Genomic DNA, 16,083 nt, shown 5'->3' with positions numbered 1-16,083 from the left:
GAGCACAGGCTGCTGGCATAATTTCAAATTCACCTTACTTTTGGCTCATCATTCTTCATACTCTGTAAATATAGCTCAGCTCCCAAAGGGAAGGGTTTGTTTATCATCTTCACCTGTCATAAATGGTGTTCTAGACTAGCTAATGCTTTTAAGAAAAAAATAATTTAAATGCCTCAATTTTCATTTTAGTTGCCATTTTATCCATACATAACTCTGATCTACCTTCTTTCCCATTCAAAATGTGGAGGAAGCTTTAACATGGTGACAGTTTTGCTGAGAAGTAGGCACTGTCACTGTTTTGAGAGAGAGGGAGAAATAGAGGCAGAGGAAAATTTATCTGCCATGGATGACAAGGTGGGAGAAGGAATTGGTTCTATTTATTTATTTTTCCCTTGGAGAACCAGTGGTGTTGGGATCACATGGACTATCAGTAACAAGCAATTGCATCCTAATCCATTTTTTTGCTAGGTCCCCTGTTTTTGTACACCTTATACCAATGTTTGTAAGAGAAGCTGTAAGCACACTTTAAAATGACACAGCAAATTAATAATAGGCTAAATAATTCAGTATTGTTTGGAATGAGCTTCCTCTAGGATGTATCAGATAAATAAAACATGGGTTAGAAGTGTCTCTGAATGATGGTATTGTAGGAAAGGCATCTCAAAAAATCAAGGAGTAATGATCACATCGTTTTCTGGTTTATAATCTTCTTTAATATATTTGCAAAATTTGGCTCCAAATTTAATTGCTTATGGGTAAGGTATACATTGAAAGGATCTGGCTTTAAGTCTCATTAGCTGTGCTAAGTATCAATTCATTTGGCAAAATAATCTCTCAGAAAACAATTTGTGCCAGTTCAATGCTCTTGGATGGCTGATTTCTCAAAGATCTATTCTGAGCATAGAAAGGAGCCACATGATTCATTCTGCTTGTGCATATCTATTTTATCTCTATAGAAGGATTATATATGGAGAGATAAAGGTTTGTTAAACAAAGTATCATTAATCACCCTGTCCGGAAATGTAGACTTTGCAGGAGCATGCTGTAATTTGCATCACTTTTGCTATGCCTTGTCACTGCTGCTGGAGAGAAATAACAAACCTGTATTTATGAAAAGGACAGGTTTAAGATGAAAATAATTCTACCCGAAACTGTGAGAATGGTACAGAATCCTGTCGCCTGCACTCGATCAACGGGAGAACACTGTATTTGCAATAAATTCCTTTTGCTCTGGATGAGTTCTGCATTTTCAATGAGGTTAACTTGGCAACATTCTAGTTGATTTTAATAAAAATAGCTGCTTTGAGGACAGGGAGCTGAGGTTGCCAAATTTACAACTGCCTTGCACAATTACTCTTACACCTCCTTCAGGGCTACTTAGAACCAGTAAGCAAATTAAGTGTATCGATTGCAATTTTGTTGGACTAACCCTTTTTTCTTAAGGAATAAACTTGATTCCTTTCAGTATGTGTCTGCTCAGAGTGATCTCTTTCCTTTTCAGCCATAACACAAAGACAACATCATGGCTGGATCCACGACTTGCGAAAAAGGCTAAACCTCCAGAAGAGTGCAAAGAAAATGGTAGGTGATTAAGTTTTCCTTGCTGCTCAGAGGGGATTTTCCTTTGTGTGTGTGTGTGTGTGTGTCTTTCAGTTCTTACAAAAAACAAGCATTTGGGGGAATGATGAAAGGTGTTTAATTGCTGCTTTGGTTAGAAGCCATAAGTGATACCAGTTCTCAGTGTGCCATGTGTTTCTGCTTTTTATTCCCCTTTCTGATGCTATCCAAAGCTGAGGATCACAAGTGTGTTTTCTGCCTGTTGTGTGTGTGACTCCGGGACTGACCCTCTCCCTCATCTCCTACAGAGAACTTTGGTCTGCAGAACAGAATCCTTTTCAGATTCTGAGCTTTTAATCTACAGGCGATTCAATGCATAAGGGAAACTAGCAGCACCGTGGGAATATGAATATTGTTTGATTTGTATTTAAAGGTACAGTGCTATGCTATTTAGTAGCCAATTTAAACAAAATAGTGTCTGATAAAACAGGGTGTGGGAGGGAGAAAAAGATCAGTGTCTGTCAGAGTTCAAGGCTGGATTTGGGGGGTACTACATTGCTAATGCTTTAAAATTTAAAAGCATACATACTGCTGAGGATGCTTAAAGGAGCTGTAGCTGCTGTGCAGGAGATATTATTATATTGACAGATTCAGAGATTTGAAATAATACAAATCATATCAGTATAATTTCTAATTTTTCTCTGGTAAAGTTTATCATTAATCAAAATCATTTAATAAAGTCAAGGCAAGAATGTGTTGCAATCGATCTGTTTCTGATAAGGGTTTTTTTTTTCATTGTTTTATACTTCTCTGTCAGTTCGATTAGTCAGTTGTTATGATTTCCAAAAACTGCTACTTTTTTTATTGTTGTGAGATACAGAGCATTAAATGCATGCATGCTATGTGCATTAATTCAAAGCATTTTAAAATATTTTAAATGTATTCATAATTTTTCATGTACTGCATCTGATTTATTTTAAATTTTCCAAAATACATTCATTTGGTTAATGTAAATACTATTAACAGAAAGGAAACTCAGGGCTGATTAAGGGGACACTGTGACATCATTGGCTGTATGAATTGCAGGGTCAGTGGTTTGGTAAAAAATGTTCCTGGGTTGGATTTTTTTGTAAATGGCTTTCTTTTGATAGATTGCTATATTCTAAAAATCGCTTCCTTATTTCAGCAGCAATGCTGACGTTCTCTTCTGACATCAGAAATTACATGTCTGAATGATTTTGTGATGCTTATTCTAGCACGGACAACATGAGCTCCCAGACTAAATTCTACAGTGATTACAATAGAGGTCTGATACTGAAACAAAACAAGGGCACGGGAGCTTTGCTTTCTAAATCTATCACATTACTTGTATGAACCTATATCTTAGCTTCCTCTTAGACAATATTAATGGAAAAAGCTGGAAAAAATTTCTACCAATATCTGTGGAGTAACATTGCACAGAGTTACTTGGAGTACATATGTATTGCTTTTTTTTTTTTCTTTTTCTATTAACTGTTGTATTGTGAGATCAGAACAGCACTGAGACATTAAAAAATACTTAGGTATCTGAAACAATTTAAAATGAGGATCAGTGCATTTAAAAAGGCATTATTTTATAGTTACTTGACTACTGGATTACTGAATCACTATAGTATGCTGGGTCATGTTCTTTTAAGGTTGCTCAGCTCATTAATGCAAAGTACTTGGAGTGATGCATAAAAGACTTTAGGGAGAGATTTTCTATTCTTACAGTGATTGTTCTTCCAACATCCTCTCTTTTCTAAGGTTCTTCTGTTTTTCAAAATTGTCGTTTGTCCTTTTTTTTTTTTTTTTTAATCCAAAACCTGCAGAGAAAAAGTTTTTCAAAATCACTTACATACCTTAAAATGACTGTACCTTGCCATGGAGGTCCAACACAAGGGACTTTGCTGTAGCACACAGGGATTTGAAATTTTTGTTTAAATTTAATCTAACTTCAAGAATTAATTTCAGCTGTGGTTTGGTAGATTTTTTTATGCCAAACATATTTTCTGTTATGCTTCATGATTTATTCTGGCATATTTTACTCAGAGATACAAAATTTTAGAAAGACATCAGTGTTTAGATAGGAAATGATACTTACCTTGATGCTTTATCACTACATGCATAACTCTTGCTTTTCACTGACATTCATTCTGTCACATCTGAAACTTGTATTGATTCTCTGAGATACATTATGATGTCTTTATCATCTACCAGATTCTGCTATCAGGTTTTCATTGTGAATAACCCAACTTTTGTGTTCTCCTTTCAGTGCAAATCCTGCCAAATCCTCCTTCTTCATTCATCCCTGCATCAGGACAGGGTTTCCACACCAGACAATGTCCAAGCAGAGTGCAATATCAGAGTCCTGATATTCTGGGCTGGTGATATTGAGGGCCCCCTCTGCATTTCCTCTCTTCCACTTTCTGCTCTTCAATATTCCTTTGACAAATATGATTTCTTCATTATCTCTGGCTTCTGTAGCTGCAAATGCTAGTGCTTGCTCATTTCCTTTCGCAAAATCTGAATCAACCTTCCAGCACATCCCTCCTCTTGAAAAATTTTCACATGGTTTTGCCAAGAGATTGACAAGCTCTACCAAGTCAAGCTTTCTTCACCTGCATGCTGTGGACTCTTTCTGTTCTTTTTTAATGACACCTACTGCTCTAAATCCCTTTGTAGGTCAGGAGATTTTAAGTGCTGATCTTTATTTCTGTCTCTGTGTCGTGGAACTTCTGTGTGAGTTTCAGCAAATTACTTTGACTTGTGCTCTGTCAGACCTACTTAGATGGCAGGACTTTGAAGCAAGAACTGCCTCTTATTCTCTGTTTTTATGGTGCCAATCTGAGTTTCATAATAGCAATAAGTAGAAATAGCTGGCAGTTCTACAATAACAGCTGCAATTTTTTGCACATTTCTGGCTTCCTCCAGAAAATCTTGACCTTAATAGAAATAATTGTGTTTTCCCTGCTGAAAATATAAATAAATATTTTGGCTTTCTGAATTTAAATACTACTTTTAAATTTTTTTTTCACATCTAAATTGGTTAAACAATTACTATGTGTAGAGTACCAGAGAAGTTATATTTCTGCCCCCTTTGTATCTGTGAGCTAGATTCCCTCATTGCTAAATTTCCTGTTAAAGTCATGTAACATAGCAGATTCACAGACTCTGCATGATTACAGGTATATTGTGTGAGTGGTCTTCTAACTGATTCTGCTCTTCAGGAGAGAATATGGAAAAGAATTACAAGTCCCATAAGGCAGTAAGAAATGTAGATAAATATTGAAAGGCTGTAATGACATGAAATATCACAGGTTTTAGAAAGTTCATTTTTCATGAAAAATGCAGCAATTAATTTTTTTCAAATTCTTTAATTCTGGAGAAAAATCAACAATTTCTTCTGCATCCAGTTTGGCGATTTAACAGCTCTTGAAATTTCCTGAGATCAGATATGTCATTTCACTTATTTCCTCTAAAATTTTCACTAATTTCATTACTAATCCATCTCAAGCCATAGTTGTTATCACTCTTAACCATCTCTTTCTTCTGATGTCAACCTCCTTTTTCCTACCCCTAGTTTTCAAATACAAGTAGGCCTACAACTATAAATAAAACTTTGATTTTCACCTAGCATTCATCCGTCATCTGCCTTTCCATCTCCTCTACACCCACCAACTTGACTGCAAAATACAGATATTTTTGTAGGGTGAGCTGAGTTGCCTTTACACTTCATTGACTGGGAATGTCAGCTCTGCCTTGGCACTTAGAGGACACAGACACCTGATTCACCTGTGAAACACCTGTGTGCAGACAGACTGCTGCATTTCACCGTCTTCATGTTGAACTGAGCCCCACCCCATTCCATTTTGTTGGGTTATATATTCCCCATTCCTGCAGTTGCAGGTGGTACCTTTGATGCTCTCAGTGCCCCGCACAGTTCTTCTGCAGAATTTGTCATTGCTTACCTGATTCCTTACTATGCTGCAGTAAGACATACCAACCTTTCATATTTTTGTTTTATAGATGCATTTGGGCTTTTATGGGCAAAGCATTACTTCTTGATTCTCTTTCACATAATTCTCACTGGAAGTCATCTAGCAAACTTTTATCTTATACAGATACTGTTTGTGTTTTCTGATGCCTGCTAATGGCAACTTGTAGAGGGTAAATAGTTTCCTACAAATAGTTTTTTATTTGCTTGGTTTTACTTAGAACTCCCTTTTGCAGATTATTAACCCCGTTTTAAGTATTATTTAATCAGTTTTGTAATGGAGCTGGCGTTACTTGTAATAATATTGATCACAATGGGGTTTTTTCTGTCATTCTTTGACATATTGAACATGGTTTTCTCAGCTTGCATTTACAATTTTGGGTAAATTAAACCATAACAAAATATCTTGAACTGTTATGACCTTTGGAAGGGCATTTCATGCTGGCAACACCATCTGGGCATTCACTGACCAAAACACTGTTCCACACCAAACTCACAATAATGATAATAAAACTAAGGGTCACCTCATTAGATTTTCTTCCTGGGACAAATTCAGAAGACACTTCTCTGGATAACCTGGTTCAGTGACACAGCTTATAAGAGGAATTCTTCATCCTTGGATAAGTTTTAAGACAAAATAGCTGTCCACATGTACAGACCTTGGCTGTCTGTGCCCCGGGCAACATTCTGGTATCTCTGTGGGGGAGCTCTTGCATACAGTGAAGCTTTCTTGGAGGACACTTATCAGAGTAAGAGAGAAATCCTTTAAGCTGTAGTGGACTACTAAGTATTACTTTGCCTTCAGAACCATTACAGTTTTGCACAGTCTCAGCCATACAAATCCCTTAGAGTGCTAACACTAATCTTAAATAGAGTTGGTAATTGCAAGGACAAGACGGAGTAAAAGTAGGGGGAAAAAAAATTCTATTTTCCTTGATTATTTAGCGAGCACTTGGCTCTCTTGCACTCACTGCTCCCACTGCTCACCCAGTGCATTTAAATGGGAGGGACCCACAGGTATCCCACAGCTGCCTGCTGTCACAGCTCACAGCCTGCAAGGATCCCTGTCTTTGGAGCTATTGGCAACCCATAGTAACCCTTCCAGCAACCTGAGGATTTTAGAAGTTGCTAGATGCAGGTTGAGGAAGCTACTAGCCTGTCCCATGGTCTTTCATGAGAAAAACCACAGGCTATCATTCTAATTACTTCATGATGATATGAAAATAAATCACTTCAAATTTCTGAGTTTTGTGAAAGAGGGTCATGTAAACACACCTTCCATGTGCCTGTGAAGCTTATTTGCTTGTAAAGTACACTGAGATTCACAGCTGAAAAGGTTCATAAAGATATGAAATATTATTTTTGCTAATGGCCCCTTTATGCATAAAGTGTTATAACATGTATAACAAATTCCACCTGTAAGGCACACAGCATGTTCATTGGTGGTGTAAGATACAAGGAATGATGCATTTTCTAACAGCAATAAAGGTTCACTCTTATTTTGTAAGACTTTTTCAGATTATAATTTAATTTCAGAATAAAATAAACACATCCAGCAATGACATACCCCAAAACACAGCCAGCACACTGGAGCAAAAATGATAGTACAGTTTAAATTATGCTACTACTGAAAGGTGGTCCAAGGTTACACGACCACTACAGAATGGCCATGGTAGCTTCAGTTCCTGCTGGAGCTGCTGAAGCAACTCACATCCAGTTTCTGAGAGCGTCTCTTTTTTCATTTTGCTGCCAAGTTAAATGGTGAAGCTTAAGTAGTTTTCAGCTGGAATGTGTAATGAAATTTAGAAAGGGAGGCAGAGAGATTTTGTAAACACATCAGGAGAAACAGGACTAGAGTTTTAGCAATTCACATCTTTAATGAGGTATAAATTGAATTCCACTCACCACTGAAGCAAGTAGCAAAATTCTCATTGACAGCACCAGGTTGGATTTTTGTCACTAAAATGCAAACAATGTGTGGTATGAGAATAGAGGTGGCCTGAAATATTCCTACAAGCAGAGTTGAAAGGAGAGGTCCTGTCTTTTCGTACAGAAAAGGACTCACACCACAACATTACACAAAGATCAAGGCCTTGATGCCAGCAAAAAACAAAAGGTTGAAATTCCTTCTGAAATAGGCACCTTGTTTAATCATAGATAGAAATCAACATAAATGATTTTTAATCCTGTTCTCCCTATAGCATTAATCCTTTAGTCTCTGACTTCTAAATGGCAGTGAAGCATGATCGATTTAACAATGAGGGGCTTGTGGGATTATATTCATTACAATATGTCCAGCTACCTTTGGCTTTATTATTTCTCCTCCCTCTGATTTTCTATGAAAGCTCTCATTTTTAACAGAGATCATTAATGAAAAAGGAATGTCAGTCTTCTCCTTTTTAAAAATTATTCTTCATAATCATCTCATTTTGAATTTCATCTAGAAAGTCAGCAATTTTATCAAATTTAGAAGCCAAAAACCAATTTGGTTCTTGATGGAAATTTTGACTTGTCGCAAAGAGTGGTTGGCTATTTCCTGGCAATCATTTGGAAGTCCACTACTGCCAAATAAGAAATATGATGACTTGTAGTCTCTAGTAACACTTTTTATTTTGCAGATAGCTTTAAAAATAGAATATTTGCAATTAATTCCAAACATTCCTTGACTGCTCTTTGCTCACAAGGCATTACAGTTAAAAAGAAGATGTATCCAAAATTTCTGTTTTATTAGCAGTTGAGCTTCACAAGCAGAGTTACCTCAGGGTTTTGTCTTAATATTAAGTGAATTCCTTGTACTTTGCTTTCCATTTCTTTTTATTTTTGCAGTATGCTTTTAAAAAGATCTCAGTTATTTTCCTTTTGTGACACCTGGTCTTTGATTCCAGCCTAAAATCCTCAAAATGTGTGCTGGAGTCCCTGTTAAATAGAACTGGGAAATCCTGTCTGAGCACAGATATCCTGTATTTAAGATTTGACAGATAATGCAGCACTTTAAAAAGCCTCAGTCTTTCATGACTAATACCCTTGAAGACCCAGTGGCAGATAATCACTGTTTGTGGGACAGGGGAAAAAACGTGGTACCATTTCAAGTTTTTTAAGAATTGTATCTGCCTGAGTGGGAGGAAGGCACAGCACTTAGTGTGTGGATGGGAGATACTGCAGAGCTGTTGGGAGGGGAGGACTGCATTTGCAGAATTCATAGTAGAAGGCTTTGGAATAGAATAAGTGCCTATAAAAGGTAGAAAGTATAAAAAGCAGAGATGTGGAGAATGTGTTGCTGACTATATAAAAAGATATTTGGATTTGTGATGTCTTTAAGCATTAGAATTATTTCAGCATAGAAACATGAAGAGGGAAAATAATCTCTGGATATGAGGAAATCGTGAGGCCTGGTAAAAGGTTTGTTAAAGCAAACAGGCAGGATTTTGGAATCCTGACAAGAAATGTTAGAATTTGTTTCCGTTAAACATCAAACCTTTATATGTAATTACATTCTACAGAATACAGTCTAATGTTTCATCAAAATAATAATTTCTGATTACACATTCTGGTGAAGCATTGGATCTTTTTGTCTATGCAACTGTAAAAATTAAAAGGCCATTGAAATGCAGAATGATTCCAGATGAATGTAGTCACTTGCTACAAACACAAGTGAGCCTTACTTAGATATCAGTATGTGCATATTTCTGTAGCCATGCAGGCCACGTTCTGGTAACTCCTGAGACTGGGAGGTTGCCCAGGGATCTTCCCATATAAAGGTGAAGCACCCAGCTCTTCTGTTGGATTCTCTTCCTTCTGGTGCATGAAAGAGGCAAAAAGATTCATGTGAGGGGAAAAAAGTCATATTTTACTATCAAAATTATTAACAATTGCTCAAAATAGCAATTTTGTCTGAGAAATTATCTAGTCTAGATAACATTTCACTACTGATAACCCACATCTTTCCTATACTGTCACTGCAGTGATAACATTGTTCTGCTTCATTCTGGAGGTGACAGAAGTACAACTTATTTTGTCTGCATGCTTAAATGTACTAGACATTGGACTTTGTTTCAGTGTACTTTTGCTCAAATAGACTGAAATTTTGAGAAATGTTTTAATTATATGAATTTTTTATTTAATATTTCACCTCATGCATCACCATGAAAGACAGTAATTGTTCTGTCCAAAAGTTTTGTTGTTTGGGAAGGAGGGAGCAAAGGTTAAAGGAGAGTTGGATTCATATTTTTAAAATACTTTTTATTCTTTCAGTCCCAGCTGGATTTCCGTTATCTATTTTCTTTTAAAGTGGTCTGAGTTTTGCTTTTTACAGGGAAAATCTTTGCCTAGAGAAAGTCAGAGTTTACCTTCTCTGTAACAGAATATTTACTTGAGGGAGCAAGTTTTTTCCTTACAGAGGAATACAATTCTCACCATTTTCACTCCTTTAACAAAATTTCAGTCATTCCATTCTTCCAATGACAGAAATAGATGCATTTGATCCACATCTGACATTCATGTTCCTTCTGTTTGGAAAAATGTCTGGAATAAGTGTTTATCAATTTGATAATGAAGCAGTTAAATACTTCAGCATTCATTGGGGTTATGTGCAACTACTGAATCTGAAAGTGTCTGCCATTGCTCTCGCAGGGTGGACTTCATGTTTTTCATACTGTGGCTTTTGCTTGACCATCATCTTATCTTCAGCATAGGTAATTTTTTTAGAAATTTTCACTCTCGGACAAAGGGTGGACAAAGGCAGCTTTAGCTACTTTGGAACTGTTATATTTTGTATACTCAGACCTTCATATTTAAGGGCTTCTGTCAGTGATCTTCAAATGATCCTCTACTTTCTTCCCCTGGACTAGAGGACAATTTCTTTCAGCTATGGAACTGGGAAAGGGCTGCACTCATTGGTGGTTTGGGGGACAGATGTTTTCGTAGGCTGTTGCCAGTTGTAGCTCCATTATTTTCATTAAACTTGCCATTTTTTCTGGTGGCCCACTTTGTTCAAAGATACAGATATTTTTCCTATTTTCTACCCTTCAATTCTCTGTGGTCACTTTCTGTGCCGTGATATTTCTGCTTGGGCCTTGTTGTCCCCACCACTATCTGACTTACTTGGTCTCTTTATAACTGAAGAATATGCCTGTATTTGCAAGTTCTGCATTAATATACAAAATCATAAAATGTTGCTCCGATGAGTAGTGAAAAATGGTCTGGAAAGACCTTAGAGTATGTGTCTTCCAGACTATTACATATTGCGTAAAATACTCGTTCACAACAAAGGTGACTTTCAAAATTCATTGAACTTTCTGCACTTAGTCCCCTTCCTGTCTCTTTTCTTCAAATTCTTGAAGGATTTTATCACTTTCAGTTTTGTCTCACCATCCTTTTGTTCTCAGGCTTCCCTTCACTGTCTGATCTCATACTGTCATATTTAACATCTCCTGAGTAGTTTAGATTATTTGTTGAATGTGGGTGTTAATTTTTGAAAAGTTAAATTGTAGTTTTGGACTTTTGCTGGTCTAGTGAAAAGATCATGGCAAGTATAACAGTATTGCTTGCTATACTGATCACTGGAATTTGCACAACAATTTTTGTTTAGAAAATTCCTGATTGTAACTAGAAAATATTTATTAGCATGTAAATATCTATAAATAAATTGAACAGGTAATGCTGGATAGAAAAATATAGTCTTAGATCTATTTCAGTAAATGGTATTTCATTAAAATTTCATTATGCCTAGCTTAAAGTCTATATTGTTTCAATAACTGAATCTAACACATGGTTTAAAAAGTAGAATTTGGTCTAGCAAGGAGTAAAAGCAATTAATCTTTCCCCCCTAATATTAATCCTGCAATAAATAAATTTCTGAGGTTAAGGAAGATTTGCCTTAGTAAAGAACTGAATTTTTTCCACCTGCACTACCACTAGGTAGGCAAAAGCAGAATTAGAATAAATTGTTATGGATAAACAACATTAATAAACAAACTCTAATCTCTTACTTAAGCATAAGTAAGATTATAAGTGACACTAATACAAGAGAAGAAGGCAGAAAATCCTCTCATTGCTTTTTTAGATTAATTTTGAAAAAGCCCTACTGATTTTTTGTTGTTGTTGTTGTTTAGAGAAGCCCAAACAAACTCTCAGTCAATGAAAGGTGGTAGGGGACTTCTTCAAAATCCACTGAACAGCTTCTGTTAAAGAGCATTGCATTATGTGGAAAGATTATACATCTTTAAAAAGGAGGATTTGCCTTTTTCTGAGTGTAAGCTTCCATCATTGATTGACTTGAAGGGTTCCCTATTCAGATGAGGAGTGTGCTTTTTGAGATTTTGTTTATGCAACATCAAATATTGTAATTATGTCCTCATGAATATTCTTTCCAGAGAGAACAATATGCATTCTTGTGGCAGTGAAATCCCCATTCGAAATGTGTGTGCCAGCAGTGGTTATTCTGGATTGTTTGTGCCTTTGTGATGCACTTTCCTTTTTCACTTCTAATTGTTTTTGAATGACCGTGGCAGTGGTCACTGACAATTAATGACTGATGGGCAAATTGCATGAGTGCTGGCTTTGTTCCCATGATTACTGGGACACTGGCAAAACTAAAATTAACACCACTCTAATCCCCCACTTTTCTGCCAACCATCATCTCTGAGATACTGATCTGCTCATGTTTCCTTCATTTGTTTTTGGTGGTTCAAAAAATGTAATAAATTTTCTCTCATTAGAATAACTTCTAGTAATGACCAGATTGATAGAGAGCCCAGCTAGAATACTTGGTGTGTCAAGGTATTTTTTGTTACTTAGTTCTTAGTCTAAGAAAGAGACACAACGGCAGATTCTCATTCCTTTTCTGGGATAGTAAATGTGCCCAGTTATTGCCACAGTAATTAAGTTAGGCATTGTTGTTACAAATACAAAAGGCTTTGAAAAATCAATAAGAAAACCTTTTAAATGTTTGTCTGGTGGAAAGGTGGAGCTGATATTTATATAATGTCCTTCTCTGCAAAATAAAACCTGTGTTCCCAGGAAGGTTAATTGTGCTTTCTGTTCCTGTTGCGTGTACAGTGTTACACAGAGGCAGTGAATTTGCACAAACTTCAGAGTGCATTCACTGTTGTTGGTGTGGTTCATTTAATACTTACACTTTGGGCAATAGTGAGGGCATGCTCATCTCATCCCATTGACCTAATCTAGCTTTTTCTACCATTCTAATCACCATAACTTCTGAGCTGCAGGTTCTGTGTTTTGCTACCCTGCCCTCCTTATGTATGCAGATCTCCCACTGATGTTGCTGTAGGGAGCTATCTAAGATAAGAGGAATATTGATATTCATTAGTATCATGTGCAGCTGAGAGGAGATGTTTGAACTGGGAATATTGCCCTTCAGCTTTTGCTGTTGTACATTGCCTTTCACATGACTGAGTGCCCAACAGCTGAGATTTCATAGAGACTTGAATTTGAGGTTGAAATAATGCCACTGTGGATTTGATCCTTCTGAGAACTGAGCCACAGCTTTTATTTTTTGAACATTATGTGTAGCCAAATTCTAGTTCAGCTTTGCATATATTCAGACACACAGATTTTGCAACACCAAGCAAAGCAAGATAAGCTTTAAACTGGTTGAAAGAATTTTGGATTTCTGCTTGGAATCTCTACTTCTGTGTAATGTATTTCCAGCACTGTAGGTCTTTGAGTTTAATGCCAGAGATATATTTTCTCCACTAACTTTAAACATTGCCTTTGGGAGTTGCTCATCAAAGGAGTTAAACTAAAAGGATAACTGTGATCAGGTGTTCCTAGGCTGCTTAGTTCATACAATGGGGAATTTTGTCATGCTGTGATGAGAGTCCCTGATGAGAGATGAGCAATACCTTGCTATCATTAAAATTAAAATCATGTATGGCTACCTCAGCTTGAATTTTGTAGAATGTTGTTTTCTATTGGGCTTTAACATACTTTTAAGTTGTTTTGTTTTGTTTTGTTTTGTTTTTCTGTGTAAAGTGTTTCAACATAATTTTTGGGTTTTTTTGGAAGATACAGGAAGTCAACTCCCTCAAACCTTCAGCATCAGAATAATGCACTAGGGTTGTCTAAAAGCAATGCTATACATTGCAGTTCTTTCAAGCATGTTAAATGTTGGTATTTGTCATGAACAGTTGTCAGAACTGGGAAAGTATAGTCCTACAAAAAGTTTTATTAAATATCTGGATTACAAGCTGTAGAAGCCTTTTCTGGTCTAAACTTATGTGTAGATGAAGGAAAGTTGACTCTTATGCTGAATAAAGATAAATTCCTACTTTACACATAGTGAGGACAACATAGTAAAAGCACCAAATCTGTTTTACTGGCTCAGAATACTTCTCTGTCTAACTTGTATCCTGTCTTCAAGTACTGCTTGGAGCAAGTGGTTGACATAAGGCTACAAGAAACAAAGTGGAAATAATCTCCTCTTGCACCTTCCTACTTTTATCTCTCACTATGTTACAGAATCTCTGAGCTGGTGATGGTTTCAGGATCACTGTTCTCTAACTGTCCTTTATAAATATGTCTAATTCCTTTTTAAAGTCATTTAAACTTTTCCATTCTCTGGGAAAGGTTTCATATTCCATTATCATATCCCTTTATATGATATTTCTCCAGCAGGAGAACCCTAGCCCCCAAAATCTTGCATTGGCAAATCTCTGGCAGCATTATCTATCCCCCCCTGCACTTCTGCAGGTTCTGATACCTGTTTTTTTGGTTGAATGACCAGAACAACACACATTACTTAGGGTGTAATTGCACTATTGATAGTATAATGGTGTTTCCTGTTTTAGCTTCAGTTCCTTTCCTGACACTGCTGACATTATGATTGCTTTTTGACTACCCATGGGCTTAATCTGGTGTCTTGAAGATCTTTTCTCTGAGTGTTAATACCTACTTTAGAGCCCATCATTACATATGTGTGTACGTACAGTTAGCATTCTTTTTTCACTTTCTGCATTTCTTTGCACTTATGGAGATTAAAATTAATCATCCATTTTTACACTCAGTGTTGTGAGATTGTTCTTCAGGTTCTCACAAGCAGTTTTAATTTGATTATCTGGAATAAGCTTTCTGAGTCTTACATTCTTTCATCAATATCTCAGAATCAGGAAAGTGACTTCAGAATCAAAAGATCTTGAGAAGGAACGTGTGGCAATTTTTATTTACCTTCTTTATGCTTGATCCCTTAAGATGATTATTTGCATAATTTTATTCACCAGTAAAACGGACTAAAACTGTGCTAAAAGAGCCAATAAGAGAGTTAATACAATCATCTTGTTCCTGAAATGGAGGCTTTAGGAATGCATGGTAACAGCAGCTCCATTTAATTAGCTGAATTTAATTACTCCACAGAAATGAAACCAACTGGCCCAACTTAGCAAAGGAAAAATGGGGTATTGAAACCCAGAGCTGGACAGCAGGGACTCTTTGTGTCTGTAGACGCCTCCAAAGAGTGTTTCACCTCACCCTTGGTTTTTATGCTAAATGAGATGGATTTTCCTTCTGACGCCCCTGTCTACCCAGGTGGATCTGAAGGGAATCAGCAGGGATCGACCTTGGGTGAGAGACACATGGAGCTCTTTGTAGTACATGAGATGCTTTTCACTTCAGTCTTGGCAGTTTCCAAGAAAAGCCTTCCCCTTTATAGGTCCTGAGGCAACTAGGTTGGGGGATGGACAGAGAAATTTATTTAGTGTGGGATCTCCAGCAAAACTGGTCTGACAAAGCAGCAACAGCAGGCGTTACCTTCCTTTTCTTCTGCAGGACACATTGAGCCTTTTACACTTGTCCTTTATTCTTGTGCACCTCCTGTTGATGCTGTGCTACTGAAGAGCTGTGTAAGAGGTGGACAGCAGGCAGATCTGCTAGAGAATAGACTTCTGGCTTCACTTGGTTGCTTTGAGAATGATTTCTAGAATCTAATAGGTGTTTTGTTCTTAAAGGAAATAGTTACGCTCGGATAGGCCTGGAATCAGGATTGTGTTTGGTTAAAAACTGCAGGTAAAGGGAAAACTTAGTAATATGTATACACACACAAACGAATTTTAGATTTAAAAATAATTTTCCATGGTATTATCTATCCATCTAAGGGCTTTGAAGAACTTGAATGAAAGAATAAAGTTTAAATTCATTTCATCCAAATTTTGAAATGTAATGCATCAATACTGTAGTGTCGTTTAAAATGTTACACTGTTTTTCAAGATTAATCATTTTAAGAATTTCAGGAAATAAAACTTGTAGCTTTATAAGATTTTGCTGCTGTGTTAATATCTACTTAGTAACCTTAAACAGCACAGAGAATAGGAAAAAGAGAACTTTTCATTAAGGGAACATTTTGAGAAATAATGCTAAAGTTTAATTGCAATTTGGTGACCCAGGTTATTTTGGCTTATTAAGAGTCTATAATACTCAGAAATTCATATTCATTTGTGATATACCAGCATCACAGTTTAGTGAAACTCTGCCATAGCTTGGTAAACTGCAGGACACTGCAT

At 36.6% G+C, this 16,083-nt stretch overlaps 1 protein-coding gene across 3 annotated transcripts in view; it reads left to right on the top strand.

Moving 5' to 3' along the window:
* Positions 1 to 16,083, top strand: part of MAGI2 (membrane associated guanylate kinase, WW and PDZ domain containing 2) — a 712,008-nt gene that overhangs the window by 486,461 nt on the left and 209,464 nt on the right. For all 3 annotated transcript variants that reach the window (XM_083859300.1, XM_083859301.1, XM_083859299.1), the window contains exon 6: positions 1,502 to 1,581. In XM_083859300.1, coding sequence (XP_083715426.1) covers positions 1,502 to 1,581 — 80 coding nt within the window. The remainder of the gene's footprint in view (positions 1 to 1,501; positions 1,582 to 16,083) is intronic.

This window comes from Zosterops lateralis (assembly GCF_965231275.1).
Source record: "Zosterops lateralis genome assembly, chromosome: 4".
Lineage (NCBI taxonomy): Eukaryota > Metazoa > Chordata > Aves > Passeriformes > Zosteropidae > Zosterops > Zosterops lateralis.
The sequence above is the reverse complement of the archived record's forward strand: the minus strand, read 5'-3'. Positions and strand labels throughout refer to the sequence as shown.